Source organism: Solea senegalensis, linkage group LG17 (assembly GCF_019176455.1).
Source record: "Solea senegalensis isolate Sse05_10M linkage group LG17, IFAPA_SoseM_1, whole genome shotgun sequence".
In the NCBI taxonomy this organism is placed as follows: domain Eukaryota; kingdom Metazoa; phylum Chordata; class Actinopteri; order Pleuronectiformes; family Soleidae; genus Solea; species Solea senegalensis.
In genome coordinates, this window is record NC_058037.1 from 17,764,624 (window position 1) to 17,786,243 (window position 21,620).

Here is a 21,620-nt window from a genome sequence, read left to right on the forward strand (position 1 = left end):
GTGACAACCACCCAGGTCAGAAGACAGCTGGAGAGACTGCAGCAGAACAAGGCTGCAGGCCCGGACGGTCTTAGCCCCAGGCTACTGAGGGCTTGTGCTACCCAGTTGGCTGTGATCTTGCAGCACCTCTTCAACCTGAGCCTCCAACAGGGGATGGTCCCAGCACTGTGGAAGACATCATGCCTAGTTACTGTCCCCAAGACAAAGTCATCAGCATCATGTGAACCGAGGGACTACCGCCAAGTGGCTCTGACATCCCATGTGATGAAGGTGCTGGAGCAGCTGGTCTTGGCCCACCTCAGACCGCAGGTAAAGTCCTCAGTGGACCCGCTTCAATTTGCTTATCAGCCCAACCTGGGGGTGGATGACGCCCTCATCTATCTGCTGCATCGAGCTCAGTCTCACCTGGATGGTGCTGGAGGCACTGTGAGAATCACTTTCTTTGATTTCTCCAGTGCTTTCAACACCATCCAGCCACTGTTACTGGGAGAGAAGTTGTGGGTGGTGGGGGTGGACACGCCCACCATCTCCTGGATCACTGACTACCTGACAGGCAGACCACAGTTTGTCCGACTGGGTTGTGGTTTGTCTGATGTGGTGGTTAGTGATGTAGGAGAGATGTCCTACATAGGGATCGAGCCGATCAGTGCCCAACTGTAAATCAGTTAAAAACACTTAGGAACAGCACCACTGATTGCCACCACTGATCGCCAGCGGCGCACGGCGCGCTGAATAAACTGCCGCTGTATGTGACTGTATCAGACTGGTGACTGTGCTCCGGAGACCTCGCCACCGCTGATCGCCAACGGCGAGCTGCATAAGCTGCCACTGTATGTTACTGTATCAGACCGGTGACTGTGCTCCAGAGACCTCGCCACCGCTGATCGCCAGCACTGATCCGGAGCTGGTCAGCGGTGGCGATCAGCGGTGCTGTCCCTAAGTATCCATATGTCGGAGGTCTGTTCCTGTGACGGCACTCACACATACAGTGGCAGTTTAGGCTGATCGCCACCGCTGATTGCCAGCGGCGAGCTGCATAAACAGCTGCTGTATGTGACTGTATCGGACTAAGTCTGTGTTCCGGTCAAGGAGGACGTACTGACCAAATATTTTTAATTAGGACGTGTCAGGACGTGTGACCTTTTCTTAACAGTGTGTGTGTTTGTACATCGGTGAAATACGTTCGCTGACTAAATACGTCGACCGCTGGCCGCAGTCTGATGCAAAGTGGTGCAAACACGCGTTTGCTGACTTTATCCGGCACATTAGCTTCATATAAAAAATCCTCTGAGGCTGGAAGTTTGTGTAAAACACTGTGCTCCACTGTGCAGCAACCAACAGCACACTTGTCCCTCTGCGTTGACATAATACCGCTCTTCCTCCCTCGCCTGCACTCTCGCAGGGACAAGGTGGAGCTAAGGTGGAGCTCTCGAGGTAAACTTACTGGTGGGCGGTAACATTTGCGGTGAAATGCGCATGCTGCCGTCATAAGTGCAGGGAATTCAACACGGCGTGTTTTATCGCCTATACTTACACTAAGGGGGACCACGAAAACATGACTGAGTATTCTTTTTTCACACTTTGGCGACTGGTAGGGCCCTCCAGAGTCCCAAATATAAGTATTAAAATGGTTAAAAAGTTGATTTTGCATAATATGTCCCCTTTAAATATGACTCTGTGTCATGCCACTTGCAGAAGTTCTCTGATGACTCTGCGGTGGTGGGGTGTATGAGGGATGTACAGGAGGGGGAGTACAGGACAGTGGTAGCTGACTTTGTGAAGTGGGCCAGTGAGAACCACCTGATTCTGAATGTGACCAAGACCAAGGAGATGGTGGTGGACTTCATGAGGAAGAGGACAGCTCCACAACCTTTGAGGGTACTGGGGAGGACATTGAGATGGTGGAGGAATACAAATTCCTTGGTGTGAGGCTGAACAACAGACTGGACTGGAAGGTTAACACCAGTGCTGTGTACAGGAAGGGGATGAGCAGGCGCTTCTTTCTGAGGAGGCTGCGATCCTTTGATGTATGCAGCGAGATGTTGGAGTTATTTTACCAGTCTGTTGTGGCCAGCGCACTGTTCTTTGCTGTGGTGTGCTGGGGGAGCAGCATTGGAGCCGGTGAAACTAACAGACTCAACAAACTGATAAAGAAGGCCGGCTCCATCATCAGCTGCAAACAGGACACCGTGGAAACGGTGGTGGAGAGGAGGATGCTGAATAAACTTTTTTCCATCATGGATAACCCCGATCATCCTCTCCACCACATCCTCCAGGCCCAGGAGAGCACATTCTCCAAGAGATTCAGACAGCTCTGCTGTCACAAGAACAGATTCAGGTCATTCCTGCCATCAGCCATCAAAACTTACAATAACTCTCTGTAATAGTACAAAAAAAACCTGCTCATTTGCACAATGCACATTTTCTCTCCGTGACATACAGTATGACATTGCACTCCATTGTCAGTCAGTCATCATCTAACCGCTTTATCCTCCGGGGGGTGCTGTACCAATCTCAGCTACATCGGGCGATAGGCGGGGTACACCCTGGACAGTTCGCCAGTCCATCGCAGGGCCACACACAACTAGAGACAAACAACCATTCACTCTCACACTCACTCCTACGGTCAATTTAGAGTGTCCAATTAACCTAATCCCCACATGGCATGTTTTTGGACTGTGGGAGGAAGCCGGAGAACCCGGAGAGAACCCACGCACACACGGAGAGAACATGCAAACTCCATGCAGAAAGGCCCTTGTTCCAACCGGGGTTCGAACCCGGGTCTTCTCGCTGCAAGGCGAGAGTGCTAACCACTACACCACCGTGTGGCCCGCACTCCATTGTGCCACTCCTTAATATCGCACTATTTTTTTTCCCACTGTTGCACATTTTACATTTTATGTTTATAATATTTGTTTGTATTGCTGCTATGTTAAAACAATTTCCCCTTGGGGATGAATAAAGTATTTATATTCTATTCTATTCTATTCTAACATATATGTGACCATGAAAACAAGTTAATATATGGAAGTAGACCTCCATAACTAACATATATGTGTGATACAAGCATTCGATGTCACCTTTAAGATCAGAAAACAGATCAACAAGCAGAGAAATTAAGTTTTTTGAGGTGGAAGACATGTTCAGAATTTGATAAAAGCTATGTTGTTTTGGAGCTCAAAATGTGGAAATGACTGCCTGACAAAGTTCCTAATTTGGAGATGTAGAGATATTGGAGGTATTTCTCATTATGAAGTCATTTTTCAAACTGTGATGCAGTCTTAGAAAACAAAATAGCCAGAGGTGAGGCACCGAGACAAGGTAAAGTTTGTTCAATTTAATTAATGGCAATGAGGGGGCCGGTGTACTACTTTGTTTGTAATGAGTATGATTCCAAGACCTCCATCTGCCTTGGGCTTTCAAAGGTGTCATTTGCTTATGCATGGAGGCTTGTAAGCCCAGATAAACTGTATTTGAATTTAAATGAATTTATTCAGGATAGCCCCTTGAGATGAATCATCTCATTTTTGAGAGGGTCCTTCAATAAAATTATACACATAATACAAAATACAATGAAACAAATTACAGGACTTTGAGAAGCAGTGGACCTAAGCTGGGAGATTGTTCCAATCTGACAGCTTTGAATTGAAATGACCGACGACCAGAATCCTTAAATATTCTAGGAGTGTGGAAAAAGAGGTGATCAGTATGTCTTAAGTTGTATTGTGTTCTGTAAAGAATTAAAATAGTTTTAAGATTTGATAGATAATGTCTGCATAGTCAAGAACAGGGAATATCAATTGTGTCTTTTCTGTACCTGTAGTCCATGGAATGATACAGTAATTTCAAACGATAGTACATTTTCTTTGTAATTACATTACATTACATGTCATTTAGCAGACACTTTTATCCAAAGCGACTTCCAAAAAGTACATTTAAACATTCGGGTACAAATAAGAGCTAGAAGTAAGTAAGAGCTTCAAGTAAGCCAAACTATGAAGTGCTAGTCATAAGTGCGATGTATACTTTTTTTGTTTTTTTTTGTCCTCATCGTCTTAGTCAAGGTAGAGTCGGAAGAAATGTGTTTTTAGTCAGCGGCGGAAGATGTGGAGGTTTTCCGCTGTCCGGATGTTGATGGGGAGCTTGTTCCACCATTTGGGAGCTAGGACAGTGAACAGTCTCGAGTTCTGTGAATGCCTCTGCGATCCTCTCAGTGAGGGGGCAGCGAGCCGGTTTGCCGATGCAGAGCAGAGTGGGCGGGCTGGGGTGTAGGTTTTGATCATGTCCTGGATGTAGGCTGGACCAGATTGTAGCATGGAACGCAAGCACTAGAGTCTTGAAGCGGATGCGAGCAGCTACAGGAAGCCAATGAAGGGAGCGGAGGAGCGGTGTAGTGTGGGAGAATTTTGTTAAGTTGAAGATCTGCTGCATTCTGGATGAGTTGCAGAGGTCGTATGGCACACGCAGGGAGACCAATTGAGTCAATATGGGATTTAAAGGATAAATGAAAGTTAAACCAGAGGCCCAAGTATTTAAATTCATCTACATTTTCTAGTGGTGCTCCATCAAGAAAATGTAAGGACCAGTCTTCAGATGGCAAATCTTTTATCTTTTATGGCAAATCTTTTAGATCTTTTACTGAAAAACATGCTGTGAGATTTTTCTTACAGGAGAAGCTTGTTTGATGAAAACCATTTTTGAATTAAGTTAAAATTAGATTGTAAGGAGTGCTGAATTTTTGAAATGTCAGGTTTAGACGAGAAATTACAGTATCATTGGCATAAAGATGAATTTGAAAGTTGGAACAGATTTGTGGAAGATCATTGACAAAAGTATAATAAAATAATAATAATAAAAGAGGACCCAAAGATTAACCTTGAGGCACACCTTTTGTAGTGGCGAAAGTACACTTAATTCCAAAGCCACTGGATAGTCATTAGCTGTAAGTAGGCATTTTAATTTTCCACACAATTTTAACACAAAAGACAATGGAGTGCTCACTAAAAGAATCCGATAATACACCAGATTGAATAATTCTATCAGGATGTGTGACTAGTGTGAGATCAAGCAGGGAAGCTAAACTAGAAAACACCCTGGTGGCTTCAGTTATAAGTTGTGTGAGGTTTATACTGTTGAAAAGATTGTGATCTTTGAGAGAAGAGAGAAGTTAATGGTCGTTAATGGTAGACAACATACAATAAGTCCAATAATTAATTTTTTGGTTTCATAAAAAATTATCCTGACGAAGAGACATTCAAAATACAAAGTAGTCTCAGTTGGTATGACTAGCTCTGAGGGAGGTCAGACTTGAGGAGATATAGGTCATAAGTCCCCATCCTCTAGAGCCCCTATCACTTCTGTATAGGAAATAATTGTCATGTTTAACGTCATTGTCAGGAATATTACTGTTCAACCAGGTTGGGCTGCGCCAAGGAAATAGCCCGTTTGTCGAGGTCCTAGAACTAGAAATTGCAACACCCTACCATGATATGCCGTTGCGGTTACGGTTCGCGTCCCGTGTTCCCTGTCACTTTTGAAGCGAACTGCATTGTAAATTGGTTATGGTATTAATTAATGAAGCCGTTTTTGGTGTTTATAAACATTTCAGTATCTATAAGGTTACCATTTTCTTGTAAAACATATATTGTCTATCACAAGCATTGGCTGTAAAATAAAAATGTGTATGCTTACCATTATGATTAAGCAATAGACAATCATCAAGTAATTAAATGATGAATGTCATATAACTTGATTTTGATGAGTGAAGCAATATTACACACACCTTTGTTGCAGAATTACATTAACTTGCAACTTGGCCCTTTGATATGATGGATAATGGCTAAATTATTATCTCTGGTGTGATAATACCCCCCCCATGTGGTGTGTGCGAAAATTGCATTGGACTAATAAAGGATTATCTTATATTATAATGTATATTGTATTTGAATGCAAAATAACACTTGATGGACAAAGCCATCTGAATACAAATTTATTACAAACAAATAAAAAACAACCAGTGCAGTAATAAAATCAGTAAAAAAAGAGTTAGCATTCTAATAAATATATACACATGTAAACAATAATGCAACTCCAGTGAAACAGTGTATATAACAGATAACAAATAGCAATATAAAATAATATATACATATAAAACAGAACAGAATACCTTATATACACACACACATAGTACCACAACAGAATATAATCGAATAAATAAAATAGATTATTATTAACACAACAAACTAGAATAGAATATATATAATATTAGATAAGTGAAGACAAATACAATACAATACAAATACAAAATTATTGCGGTGGCGTATCTTTCCTTTTGCCATAACCCCGGGCTTCAAATGAGGCCTTCCACTCAGCCAGAGTTGTAGTGGCTGTGGCTTGGCAGTACCAATTTCCGAAGTACTGCTGGTGGGTGGCAGGGTCTCGCTCCCTCTTGCACTGCTTGCAAATGATGGTGTCACTCTTTTTAGTGTACTTCCGCTTTTTAATGCCACTCTCCTCTTGCTGGATCTTTTTTTTATGGTACTGCTGTGTGGTGTATGGCACATCAGCTGCCGGTTTGGTAAGAACCACAGGGAGCAGAGGTTGTGGTGCAAACAGAAGAGATTGCGGTGCAGGCAGGAGAGGTTGTGGTGCAAGCAGGAGAGGTTGCGGTGCAAGCAGGAGAGGTTGTGGTGCAATTTGCCAATTTGGGGATTTGCCACACTGCTGGTCGGGACACAGGGCCTGTCTTTCCTCACAACTGCAAGAGGCAAGCTCTCTGGGCTCACATTAGTGTTCTTTGGAATAGACAGGCCTTGCTCCAGCATGCTCTTCTCCTGCTTTTTCTGAAGTTTATTGTACCTAAAAATATTCAAAGTATACATTCGTTAGTATACCATAGTGTATCATATATATGCAATATATCTACACAGAACAGAGCACAGATACTATCTTATTCCCTTTTATTAACTCACCAACTAGCGATGGTTGCAGTATTCATCACTGGGAGCTGGATGGTGGTCTTCTCCATCACCATGGCATTATTTAGAATGACTTGGCGGATGTGAAGATATGCTTTGGTGACAAGGCTCCAACGCTCTTTCCTGACTCCATCAATGCGCCTGGGTCCGCGATACTCCTCGCAAAGTTGAATAAAAAGTGCCTCACACACACGATTGCAGTCAGGCCACTGCGCTGGGCCTTTCCCTCCTGCAAAGCATCTGCAAAGGTATGGGCAGCATTAGTGTTCATAAAAGACATTATATAATAGTATGTAGCATTGTCATACATACCGCTTTGTACTCTCCACACCAGGTGCAACATTTTTTTTGTGGCCCTGAATCTCCCTTTGGGGATTGTGTCTGGATAGCGTGGAGGGTAGACTGTTTTTTTTTGTCATACTCTGACAAACACTCAGCCTCCTCTCTTGACAGGGCAAGACTGTGGTCTTTTAATGTGAATAAGTGTCCCGTCAAGTCCTGGACAGCTTGGAAGTCCTCAATGTTGTCTGGTCCAACAGAGTCCTACATTAAACAAAATAGTGATAAAAAAAAGAAAAGAAAGTATTTTCAAATATTACGCCTATTTGATTTTATTACAGATGTAACCCGACAGAAGTTAAAAACATCATCAAAATGTTAACCTACATCATGACTGGTGGAGCATGATGATGTTGAAGGCTGTTCCTCTGCCACACTAGGAGTATCTTCCTGGGGAGCTAATTAAGAACACATTTAAGCAAAGAGCAATTGTTATGATGGATAAAACAAGTATGCACTAACGCGTTTTAGACTGCTATGCATCTGTCTTTTAGCAGTTTTAGACTGCTATGCATCTGTCTTTTAAGTATGCAACAGTTTGATTAGGACATGCTTTGACCTCTGACCTTGATGAGTGCAGAGCATTTCCGCATCCTGAGAGGTTTGAGGAGTGTCGGTTTGAAGCTGGGGACCAAGGCTGGGATTAGATCCAGCAGGTCTCCCACTGTCCTCACAAACTGGGGGGCACACAGGTACAGCTGCTATGGGAAGGACACAGATAAACAGTGTAATGAACAGTGTTGTTGCCTCTATAGTGAGACAGACTCCAATCTAAACATGTTTTATATAAGTCATTATTATTGGAACCTTTACACTTAACAGCAGAATACATTACAAATATGAAAACATCTACAACTCCATGTTACACAGAATCCTTATTCTAGTTGTATACTTACATGGATGAAACTTTGGTGGCATAAACAGCCTCTTGACAGACTTGTGGATGCTCTGCTGGGACACACCTTCCCTGTCAACAATGACCGCAGGGAGGATACAGGCACTGAGGATGGTCGCGGTGAGGTGGAGGGCTGTGATGAGGTGGAGGCCTGTGTGGAGGTGGCTGGTTTACGCTGACTTGTGGATCTCGCTTCCATCTTGAACTGAATGGCATAACGTCCCTCCGGATACAGCGAAATATACTTCAGCAAGGCTCTTTTATTGACGAGGTTGTTATGAGAACCTCTATGGTTGAAAAACAAACAACAGTTAAAATAAGCTTGGTCTGATCTCTTACTGCAAATACATTTATAGAATTTTCACTCAGTCTTCTTCAATAATGCATAGATGGAAGCATGCATATGTGTGAAAGTAGAAGTAGGCCTATGCATATATGAATGTGTGGGGACATGAATGTATGTTTGTGTATTCACTGTTGCCCATAAAGTTGGAATAAAATATTTGTTACCTCTTCACATGAAATGACAATGTGATTTATTCTTCATAGATAAAGTGTATATCTATTCAAAACTTTATTGATCAATGTCTTATAAACATCAGTGAAGATTCAAGCACATATAAATAAAATTAAAAGATCAATGTGTCTGAATACAAAATCATTCCAACTTTAACAGTGTATCTGTCTTAAAAATATAAGTTTCTTATATTATATATTAGATTTTAAATTCTTTATCTTCTTTTTTAATATAATAATGCAATTCTTAGCTGTTTGTATGCTTTAATACAGAATATAATAAGTTACCATAACACTCAAACTATATTGACTTATCTATACATATCTGTTTTGGCCTCTTTTTGATCCAAATAAGCAATAAAAGCAAATATTACGTTGGTAAACTGTATGATTACGTTGGTAAACTGTATGATAAGTCGCCAGCCCATTATTAACAGTGTAGTAGCGTTACACGATTTCCTATGCAAACAAGCATACAGTTGTGACTGTTGTAAGCGTACTGAAATAAATTACAGTCATTATCGGTAGCTGATAAAGCTAAAAAAAATGGAGAATTGTCCGTCTGTTAATGTTACAGTCGTTCGTATGTTGTCACTGTCAGCTGGGTTACATGCAACGCAAATAAATGAAATGTTCATCATTAACGTTACCGGGTGTGCAAGCTAACTGGCACCAGAGTATACTTTTATTTGTATAATAAACATATATGTGATATAAACACTTTGAAACGTTAGAGTGGCACGGAACTTACTGTAAAATGCAGCAAAAGATGACGGTCTGGACGAAATAGCGTCTCTCAAATCTTGGTAGCGATACCGATTGCGATTGGTCAAATCTTGGTAGCCCATGACGAGCGGTGATTGGTTCTCGCAATTCTTGGTAGTGGGGCGCCATCCGATTGGTCAATTCTTGGTAGAATTCTTGGTAGCGAGGAGTGATTTCATTGGCTCTCACATGACGGCCGGAGCTCGACTGACAGGTGACAGGGGGCGCCACTGAGTAGCGCCCGGGGAGTAATGGGGGTTGGGTACCTTGCTCAGGAGTACCCCAGTCCTTTTGACCTGGTGGGGACCGGCGATCTTCCGGTTACAAGCCAAGTTCCCTTTCCACTTGGCCACAGGCAGTGGTGTGAGGAGTGAAAGAGGGGCGGAGACAGTTGATGTTGCGGAGGTAGAAGGTAGGCGGACCAGGTAACAATCTTGACATGGGAAGTTAATTTTGGATGTGAAGAATGTTAATTTTGAAGAATGACATGAGTGAAATGCACAATGTTGTGGAGTACATGTGAGGAGGGAGTGAGCTAGGGAGGGTTGTGTGATTTTGTGTCGTAGTGTAAAAAGAGCCGAATAATTTCCTTGATTGGAGCAGATTAGATCAGAGTAATATGAGGATTTTGCTTGTGATAGACAGTCCTTGTAGTGAAGTGTGTGGTTGTGGTACATTTCTTTATGAACAGTGAGTCCAGTTTTCTTGTGGAGACGTTCCAGTGAGACGGAGAGAAGGGGTGAACCACGAGGCTGAACAGTTGAAGGATACAGTCCGGGTTTGAGAGGGGCATTTAAAATGCATTGGAGACTGAAACCAGTTCATCAGGGGTGTGGAGACTGTCTGTGCTGGGGAGGTTATTGATAGCAGTGTTAAAGATGTCCAAGTCAATGTCCTTACGGAATTGAATACGGAATGATATAACACAGGGGAGGGATGTTTTGGAGATAGTTATATTTGTATTGAAGAAAATAAGCTTGTACTCTGAAATTGGGAGAGCTTCGGCATTGCAGTTGATAGGGGTGACACCAGAACAGCAGATGAGTTCAAGGATGTGTCCTTTACAGTGGGTGGGGAAATCAGTATATTGCTTTGTATTTGCATTGTTGTCCACGACGGGATGTAAACTCTCTGGTGAGATTATTGCTATTGTTGTCCATGTGAATGTTGGATATATGTGGATAGTGTGGAAAGGTGGTTCATAAAAGCAGAAAAGTCATTCAGAAAGTCCTTATTGGGTTTAGGAGGATGATAGACAGTGGCAACTATGGTGGGAGTGGAGCCACATGGTTGACAGATGTAAAAAAAAAACAGTGGAGTTGTCTTGTTGAGGGGAATAAAGTCATTTGGCTGCTGCCAAGTTTCTGTCAAGCATAAAAAGTCAAACAGCCGGCGGCTGGTGTTTCTCGGAGGACGTCGAGAAGTGGACCAGAATGGCTTTATGGAGTTGTGGGTGGTGTTGTTGTCGTGGAAGCAGTGGTGAGATCCATGGTGAATGTATCTCCGACGAGGCAGGTAGATGATGTCCGGGTGGAGAAGCAATGTTGCTGGCAGCGACTGGCAAGGATGTGAGCGGAGACAGAGGAGGTCGGCGACGGAGTATTGTAGAAGTGCTGCCGATGGTCAATGGACACAGCACAGGACAGCCCAGGCGAGCGTAAGCCACAATTTCACCCTGTTGAGCCTCATTGTTGTTGTGGGCAGTGGCGGAAACCAGATATGAAGAGCCAGACAGGAGGCAACAGGTGTGCTAACGCTAGCCAAAATATCCAACAAGCATGAGTGACACTCAATTTTTCACGGAAGCCCCAAACACCAGAAGCATAATCAGACACAGGGCATACACATGAGTTGCACAGTTGTGTTTAGGCATAGGCATGGTGTATAGCAGTGGTCCCCAGTGGGGGGGGGTTTAAACATGCCTGCAAAATAAGATACCGATACGCCACAAAAACGAATATAAAGTGCATGAAAATTTTAACTCACCATAACGCCAAATCAACGTGAGCCCTGAGCTTGTTTCTCTGTAATGAGACGGTCCCACCAAGTATGATGCTCGAAGTGCATTCACATTTACTGATGTGGTGGCCCTCAGTAATGTCTTCTGTCCTTCGTGTTCCTGTTTTTTTCTTTCAAAATACTCCAGGGGCTTGTCTTTTAATCCAGGATGCCTGGCGCTAGTGGCGAAGCAATTTTGAAGGCTTCATTGCCTCATTGGCAAGCCAGTCGCCGCATATTATGCAGAGCGGGCTTGGTATGTGGGAATCACCTGCCGCAATAAATCCATATTTCAAGTAGCTCTCCTGGTATTGTCTGTTAAAAGCTTTCTTTTTCTTGGAAGTCGTAGGCTCTTCTTCTGTCTCTTCACTGGGCCTTTTCCCCTTCGCAAAGAAATTTTCCAAAGACGTCTGTTTCTTATTCATTTTGCTAGCTTGTGGGTTAAATTTTGGCGCACAGATGTAACCGAGAGAATCCGGTCATTTTTCAAAATAAAAGGTTTTTCAAAATAAAAGATTGCTCATACTTGGATAATAAATAAAACGGAAATGATTAATTATTTCTTGTGTGGCCCGGTACCAATTGATCCACGGACCAGTCCGCGGCCCGGTGGTTGGGGACCACTGGTGTATAGGCCCTGTTGAGTACAGATCCCAGTGCTCTCCCTGCAGGCCGGGCAAGGACATTAATACCATCTTTAAATGTAATGTGGTCCTCCACTGTTAAACCAAGGTATTTATACTGATCTGTGTATGTCAAAACCATTGAACCCAAATTAAAGCAAAAAGAATTTCTCTTCTGGGACTTTTGTCTGAAATGTACTATTTGAGATTGATCTTGATTTACTACTCGTCTCCATTTCCATCACCATTCTGCAACAATGTTCAACATAATCTGAACATCTTCTTCACAATAAGCAAGTAAAACTACATCATCGGCATACAACAAAATATTAATGATTTGGTCATCAACTTTCATTCCAAGTGAACAGGCTTTAATCTGAATTGCTAAATCATTCACATAAATAGAAAACAATGTTGGGGACAATGTACATCGCCTTGCTTTACACCAAACTGTTGGGGAAACCATCCAGTTGTATATTTATTAACTTGGACACAGGCAACAGGTGCCTGATACAGAGACTTAATGGCATAATACAATTTCCCATTAACTCCTGCTTTTAATAACCTATATTGAAGCATCTCCCTGTTGAAATCAAATAAAGTAGTTCAAAAGTCCCCTTAGTTCTTGAACAAATAATACAGTAGACATAGATATGATCAATACATGCTCTACCCTTTTTAAATCCATTTTGTTCATCTACAAGTACTCCTGTCCTCTCAAGGTGGTCTGCAAGTCCACCATTCAGAAGTGACGAATATAGTTTATACACACAACTAATAAGACTTATACCCCTATAGCTAAGTGGACGCTTGGGCTAATTTTTTGTAGATGTGCCTGGAATAATGCTATTACTTATTCATTCAAAATTTCAGTAGCTCTTTTTATTTTGCATTTATCTATTACACTTTTTATTTCTTCCACAGAAAATGTTCTATTCAGGGATGGATTACAGTGATTTACGTCAGCTTTCATGTCAGATTCCATTTGCTCTTTTAAATTGATTAATTCCTTTAAAAAATTCTCGTCAAATGAACCTCACAATCAGAAAACAGGTTTGCAATGTCCTCCTCCCATTTTTGCAATACAACCCATAGTATAGAGCTATACATTCGCCATTATCTAAGCTTACTTCCATCGGAATAACCTGAGACTCTTTGGGACCTGATTTCTTTATTTCATTCGAGAATTGTTGATGGTTGTGAGTTTGTAAATGATCCATATGCGGCAAAATACCTCTAACAAAGTTTAAATTCTTATCAAACAATAGTTTCAGTATAACAAACTTTCATGTGGAGCATAAAGCCTTGCTGTGGGGCAACAGCAACATCCACTTCCATATCCTCACACAAAGATGCAAATACGCGACTTTTCACAGATCGTGACTTTACAAAGTTAACCATGCGCACAACATCATCCAACACAGTAACTAGGTCTACTGGTAAAGTCTTGGCCACGAGGGCCTATAGGTGTAAAAAACAGTGTGTAACAATCACATCTGGGTTTCTTTCCTTCACTCTGCTTACAAAGCCTTTGGTGCGCCCAACCGTGGCTGTAGCTCCATCAGTGCAGACACTTGTGCGGAATACCTTTTTCAAGATATTCTGATGTGACCCGAGAATTTCCTCTCCTGTTGTTCTTTTCGACAATGCCTTGCAAAAACACGAATTTCTAACTGATACGGATCTTTTCCAAAACCACACTTTCGATATCTGCAGACATGTCATCAATATGTCTGGAAATTGTGTTATCTGAGAGAGGAACTTTGGCTACTTCTTTAGCCGCTTCTGGTCCGAGCATCTCATTTACAGTGGCTTTGCAGGTGGGAAGTAGCAATGTGGTAGCTAGCTTTAAGGGCTCTCTCATTTACCTTTGTGGTTTTTCTCATGAAAGTTGCCTGTTTCTATCCCCTTTGGGCATATTTGGAGTGAAGGTTTGCCTTTCCTTGATGTGGAGTTTATATGTGTTCTTTTTCTTTCATTAAATAGTTCTTATTTTAATTCTAGAAGAGACCGTAGCAGATGAATCTAGCATATCTGACCTCACTTCAGAGCACCAAGGTCCATGCAGCCTTTGTCTCAGCATATGTAAGAACAAAATAAGCTGTTATCTCTCTGTTCATCTAAATAATATTTAAACTGAACTGATCCCTTCTCTCTTTCTTTCCTTTGTCTGCCTGTCTCTGCATCTCTCTGTCTCTCTCACTTGTTCATACTTTAAGGTGCCACTTTGAGGAGCACTTTGATGTATGGCCTTACTGTAGGCCTAACTGTCTTATTAGTTTGTATAAACTGTATATTTCATTAAACACTGAAAAGACATCTCTAGCAGTGTTTCTTTGACAACCACTTTCACTTCAAGAGGGAAACTGTGGCCATCTCTCCCAAGATGAAAGTCTGTGAGTAGTGAAAGAGTGGATCAAGGTTTTAAACATGGCTACTCTCTTCCATGTAGGCCACAGTGCTTCATTTTAATTTCTGAAACAACACAAGTGCACATCCTCTGGTGTGTCATGTGCCTCCACGTATGAATGATCATGGTGGGCCGCCATGGCTTGGTCCCAGTCCAGCCCTGCTCGGCACTAGTGTGCCGTGGCACATTGGTTGAAAAACACTGAACTAAACATCTGAGCTGTTAAATATCCAAAGACGTGGGAGCTAGTTGATCTTGTGGAACCTTCTGGTGGTAAGTAGCAGGAAAAAATAACAAAACAATGACTGGAACACTTATTCTTAAACTCAAGTGCTAATATCCCTTCAACTGAATTATCCTTTACTTTGACATCATAACTCTCATATAGTTTATTCTTCACTAGAAAACCGACTCCCCCTGGTCCTTTAACTGCTTTAATGTGCATTATTCGATTCTGTCCAGATCAGGTGTATGCCAGTACCTGAATAACGTTGTTGACTTCTAAATGCATTTCATTCAGAGAAATGATATCAGGATTATAATCCAGAAGTATCCTTTTCCTAAAATCACCGTTCCACACCGTCCAGCAGCATTAACAACATTTAAGGGTTGGGCAGTTACCGCTCAGTTGTGCAGTGTCAGTAAATACTCCTTCCCCATTGGCAGCTCACTAAGCAGAGTTTTGAAGTTAATATTACTTATTCTCTCCACATGTCACTTCGCGAGTGAATGAAACACAATGAAACCTCTCATTGTTCCTCAGACGCTGTTTATGCCGTAACACAGCGATTTGATCCTGCTGGGTCCTGAGTTCCACTTTGATTATTCCTGGCCCTCCTCCTCTTGGTTTCATCCTTTCTGCCTTAACGATCTCCGGTATCAGTTCGCAATGTAATCCCTCCGACAACAATTCTTTAACTCTTTCCAAAGGAGATTTTCCTTCCATAAAGGGAAGCCCCACAATAATGATGGGCTGATCTCCGGCTGAAGTGTGAAGGCCGAGCGCTTCGCTTCCTCCAGTTAAGTCTCTATCCTTTCCATTCTTGCAGCGATCCGTCCCACATCCAAATTGAGATTAACCTGTGTTGCAATGTATGTCCAATTTGGCTTTCAGGTCCTGTCGATTTTCAGCAATAAGTTTCACAAGACTTGACAAAAAAACTTGACTTTAGCACAGGCAAGTGTCGATTAACTTAGTGAATTTTTTTCTTTTTCTCCAAGCTTGTTTTACCAAACTTTTCCTCACACTTCACTGTGACGCATGTGCGTGCAACTAACCCATACTATACTACTATCTACTATACTATACTATATCCTTAAGATCCCCTGTGCTTTGTGTGTCTGGGCAGGGGGCCCAGACAGAGGGACAATCAAAACCTAAAAATTACTTGGTCCGCGTTTCAAGACGATTTACACTCCTCGTCTTGATGACCCAACGCTGTCAGGGCGTTCTGAGGACAGTCTGCTCCAATCGACAGTCGCGTCGGAGGCAGGCGGGCAGGAGAAGCCGCAGCGAGTGCACATGTCCGCAGCGAGGTCCGGGTGGGGGTTCGCTGTAAACCACCTTCGCCCCGAGCCCTTCCAAGCCGTGTCGGCTAAACTTATGTGTGACAGTGCACTATAGAAATGACTGAAACGTGACTAAAACTAATAAGCGTTTTAGTCCAAAAGACTAAATCTAAGACTAAATCTAGAATGGCTTCCAAAAACAACACTGCACAGTACACCATCCAGAGAAACATCCAGACCAGTGGAGAAAACTGCTGAACAGTCCAGACCAGGAGCTGAATACCAGAAAATGGAAGAGAGGTGATGCTTGTCCATGAAAATAAACCTCTTTACCACGACCGCACAGTTTCTCTTACTGCACATTTGATTGGTCTTTGTGTGTTTGACTACTTATTAAACTATTCAATTTAATCAACACATTTAATTAAGATTTTCTGCAAAATGCAATAGCTTACAACATTTATCTTATTTGCTTATTTTCTTGTTTACATAGCAATGCTGACACCTATTGGTGATTTACTGGTACTACTGCCTTAACAATGACACTCGCAATGGATAAGATAAGGATAATTTAATAGCATTAAATAGAGCCTTGGAGTAACGTATAAATATGGTAATAAAAATCAAAAAATAGTCTGATAGACTGTTTAATATACACACGGCACATGACTTATTTTGGCATACAAAGAACCAACTCGTAACCAAAGACTACGCTATGTAAAATGTGAATTCACTTTTATTAGTAACTTTGGTAAGTTTCAGATTTCAATTCATAAATAACATTGATGTTGGGGGACCCAAAAAATACAGTCTGCCTATCATAGTCCATTTATTTAATCCGGCTCTGTTTACACCTGAAAACAGTAGTTTGGGGTTTTAAGTTAACAGCTGCTAATGTTGCTAAAGTGATGGTAATGTGATGTATGCCATGTCTGCCATTGTCGGGTGCAATTTTTCTGAGAAAATCATGGGGAGAACAACCTTACCTGAGAGCTCAGTTTAAGCCATGAGTTTGAGCTAAGTGTTAAACATGATTTGATTGGCTCGCACCTGTGCTGTAATATATAAATGTTATAATTGACTGATGTTTTGGAAAGTTGAACTTTTCTCAACGCAACATGAGCAAAGTGAAGCAATGGAGCCACAATGCAGTTTGGCGCCACTTGATATTGCTCCATTCAAAGTCATTGAAAGTCTGAAGACTCATATGGGTGAATACTCTACTATTATGTACACATATATATGTACATATATATATATATATATATATATATATATATATATATATATACATATATACATATATATATATGTATAAACATATATTTAAATATATATACATGTATATACAGTACTGTGCAAAAGTTTCAGGCACCACCATCTCTGTTGTTTTTTTTGTCAAATTCTGTGATCATTGGAATTTGGAATGAAGTGATGCGACTTAAAGCTGGTCTTATTATTATTGTTATTATTATTATTATTATTATTATTATTATTATTATTATTAGCACGCTGTCAATGAGTGCAACATGTGTATGTAATGCTCAAGCATGTCTTGAATAAACCTGGCATAATAGATGTTTTTCTTTTTTTTAATAATAAATATAATATAATATATTATATTATAAATATATAAATATATATAAATTATAAATATAATAAATATAGACGTTTTTACAGCAGATATTTCTTTAAAGGCAACATCGAATGCTTGTATCAAACATATATGTTAGTTATGGAGGTCTACTTACATGTATTAACTTGTTTTCATGGTCACATATATGTTAGATATGGAGGTCTACTTACATATATTAACTTGTTTTCATGGTCACATATATGTTAGTTATGTAAGTCTACTTACATATATTAACTTGTTTTCATGGTCACATATATATGTTAGTTATGTATGTCTACTTACATATATTAACTTGTTTTCATGGTCACATATATATGTTAGTTATGGAGGTCTACTTACATATATTAACTTGTTTTCATGCTCACATATATATGTTAGTTATGGAGGTCTACTTACATATATTAACTTGTTTTCACGGTCACATATATGTTAGTTATGGAGAACTTACATATATTAACTTGTTTTCAGGTCACATATATGTTAGTTATGGAGGTCTACTTACATATATTAACTTGTTTTCATGGTCACATATATGTTAGATTATGGAGGTCTACTTACATATATTAACTTGTTTTCATGGTCACATATATATGTTAGTTATGGAGGTCTACTTACATATATTAACTTGTTTTCACGGTCACATATATGTTAGTTATGGAGGTCTACTTACATATATTAACTTGTTTTCATGGTCACATATATATGTTAGTTATGGAGGTCTACTTACATATATTAACTTGTTTTCATGGTCACATATATATGTTAGTTATGGAGGTCTACTTACATATATTAACTTGTTTTCACGGTCACATATATGTTAGTTATGGAGGTCTACTTACATATATTAACTTGTTTTCATGGTTAAAAACCTCCTAATCACTGCAAACGAGCCGATCAAAATATCTCCTCACTGACGCTCTCGTCAGCCGTGCTGTTCAGACCAAAATCACACCCGCAGAACGTGGACTGTGTAGTGATTGGCCAGTCAACGGGAGCTTTCCCACTGTACTGTGATTGGCCAGGTACCTGGAAGTGATGTAATAGATACGTCAGCTCTCAGATACACAGCTCCCCCTCTGGCACGGTGGATGCTCTGCATCTCAGCAGCTACAATGAGAGTAGTTCTTCTTCTTCTTCTGTGGTTGAATGTATGCAACCGGATGTGCCCGGACTAGTGCCCACACCAGGAGGCGCTACGGTGGTGAGAGGAGTGGTGAGGTTTACTGATGACAACATCAAATTACGGAAGTGCCGATCCACTCCACAGAGCCCAGGAAAACAATACAACACTATTTTCTCAGCAGTGGCTGAACTGTTTGTTCTGAAACTTTAGGGTTTCATAAACGATATGACACAGATACACACACAAACGCAGCGTTAATTGGAGCTTCTGGTCTATGTCGCCTTTAAATGAAATAGTAGGACAAACACAGGATTTACCAGTAACATGAATGAAGGTTCCACTCCAGTATTAACAGAGCTGTGTTATTGTTCAAGTGTTTTGTCAGTCAGTCATTATCTACCTCTTTATCCTCCACCAGAGGGTCGTGGGGGGTGCTGTGCCAATCTCAGCTACATCGGGCGCTAGGCGGGGTACACCCTGGACAGTTGCCAGTCCATCGCAGGGCCACACACAACTAGAGACAAACAGCCATTCACTCTCACACTCACTCCTACGGTCAATTTAGAGTGTCCAATTCACCCAATCCCCACATTGCACGTTTTTGGACTGTGGGAGGAAGCCGGAGAACCCGGAGAGAACCCACAGAACCAACCGGGGCTCAAACCCGGGTCTTCTCGCTGCAAGGCGAGCGTGCTAACCACTACACCACCGTGTGGGTGTCTGGCACATGTTTTAGTAAAACCATGTACCTTTTTACTAAAGCTCTTTGACATTACCTTGTAGTGAAAGAGGAAGAAGCCACAGAAGAGGCTGTACAGATCAGCTGTGAGCAGAGAGAGATTGACAGAGGTGGCGCTTGTCCTCTTCATCACCACAGGCATGAAGCTGTAAAGACCAAACATGAAGGCACTGAAACCCACATAGAGAAGACCTGCAGACACACAGAGGAAGCAAATGATTTCACAATGCGTTCAACAACACTGTTAGATTAACCTGAGGATGACCTTTTGTTGTCATATGACATCTGTGTTTGTGTTCTTACCTATCTGCCAGTCCCAGGACACCTTCAGCAGCTCCTTATGTTCCATGATTGCTCTGCAACAGAAATACAAAACAGATTACAGAGCAGCAACATTCCCGCAGGGACCTGGAGCAGCTCTCCTCCATCTGGGTTTCTGATACCTCAGGTGGTAAGACCTGAAAACATCTTCCTAAATCTCCCTCAGCCCTGGAGCCCAGGAAGGTAAATTTAGCTTGGGCCACAGCAGAGGTATTTTCTGCCTGAGGTGGAGAACCTGGTGTAAGGCCAAGAGCTCATCTCTGAATGCTAAAGAGACAGAAAATGAGGTAATTATTTCAGCAAGACACAGGAAGCACAACCCACTCACCATCTGCTGGGCTCCAGGGGAGAAGCTGAGGGACTACACAACTACACAACAGTGTGGACCAGACATGTAGAGCTGCCACATTGCATTGTCACACACTCCAACAAGTAAACAAACAGAATCATTTTCAGAACTTACTTTTTTAAGTTGTTGAAGAACTTAAGATCATCACTAAAGTCTATGTACAAGCTATAAGAGGTTGTCAGTCAGTCAGTCAGGTTGTTGTGTCTTCAGAAGTGCAGAAGATCAGTAAAAGAGCAGCACATGAAAATACCTAATGGCGTGTTTCCATGAACAATATTTAACAGAGGAGTCTGGTGTATTTGGTGACAGCACTGCTGATCACAAACCCCTCAGACGAAGTCTGTGCTCCGGTCATGGAGGAAGTACTGAACAAATACTTTTGATTCAGTTACACTGAAAACATTTGCTTTAGAAGTCAGTAGTCACTCGTTTGTGTGTGTCGCCTGTAACACAAAGTCTATATTGTAGTGGAAAACCAACCTAAACTGTGCCGTGCTGAGGCGAGTAAGGCGAGTTACAGCAAGTACACGGAATACGTGACCACTATGTCTTCCTCCACACACACACACACACACACACACACACTTACAGCTGTATGCCGCTGAAGAAGGATCCAAAGAGTCCCATCATGCCGAGGAACTCTACACGGCTCAGGTTTTTCACAATGAACTCTTGAGAAACGTTGGAGATTCCATACAGTGTCGCTCCTCCCAAAACCAGAAGATCCCCAAACAGCTTCTGCTCTCCTACACATGAGGGCAGTCAAAAAAAGAAAGAGGGGAGGAATAGGGTGAGAAAGACTGCTGAGAGTTTTTGATGTACATTCTGTCTTTACAGGATGCTGAAAAACTAGTTCATGCTTTTGTTACATCTAGATTAGATTACTGTAACTCCTTATTAGCAGGATGTTCTAACAAGTCTGTTAGAACCCTTCAGTTAATTCAAAATGCTGCAGCACGAGTTCTGACCGGAACTAGAAAGAGAGACCATATAACTCCAGTGTTAGCTTCTCTACACTGGCTCCCCATACAGTTTAGAATTAAATTTAAAATCCTCCTCCTCACGTACAAAGCACTTAATGGTCAGGCCCCTTCACACCTGAAAGACCTAGTCTTACCCTATCATCCTAATAGACCACTTAGGTCACAAAATACAGGTTTACTTGTGGTTCCCAGAGTCTGTAAGAGTAGAATGGGAGGCAGAGCCTTTAGCTACCAGGCTCCGCTCCTGTGGAACCAGCTTCCAATGATAGTTCGGGAGGCGGAGCCTCTCTCTGTATTTAAAGTTAAACTTAAAACTTTCCTTTTTGATAAAGCTTATAGTTAGAGCTGGTTCAGGGAAACCTAAACCATCTCTTAGTTATGCTGATATAGAACTAAACTGCTGGGGGATTTTCCTGTGGTACACGCACATTCACTCT

General features: G+C 41.6%; 1 protein-coding gene across 1 annotated transcript in view; it reads right to left on the reverse strand.

The window, feature by feature from the left end:
* slc35f1 (solute carrier family 35 member F1) overlaps positions 1–21,620 on the reverse strand; it is a 64,386-nt gene that overhangs the window by 13,303 nt on the left and 29,463 nt on the right. The window contains exons 5-7 of the mRNA XM_044049120.1: positions 20,790–20,946; positions 19,834–19,886; positions 19,568–19,722 (exon numbers count right to left, since the gene is read on the reverse strand). Coding sequence (XP_043905055.1) covers positions 19,568–19,722; positions 19,834–19,886; positions 20,790–20,946 — 365 coding nt within the window. The remainder of the gene's footprint in view (positions 1–19,567; positions 19,723–19,833; positions 19,887–20,789; positions 20,947–21,620) is intronic.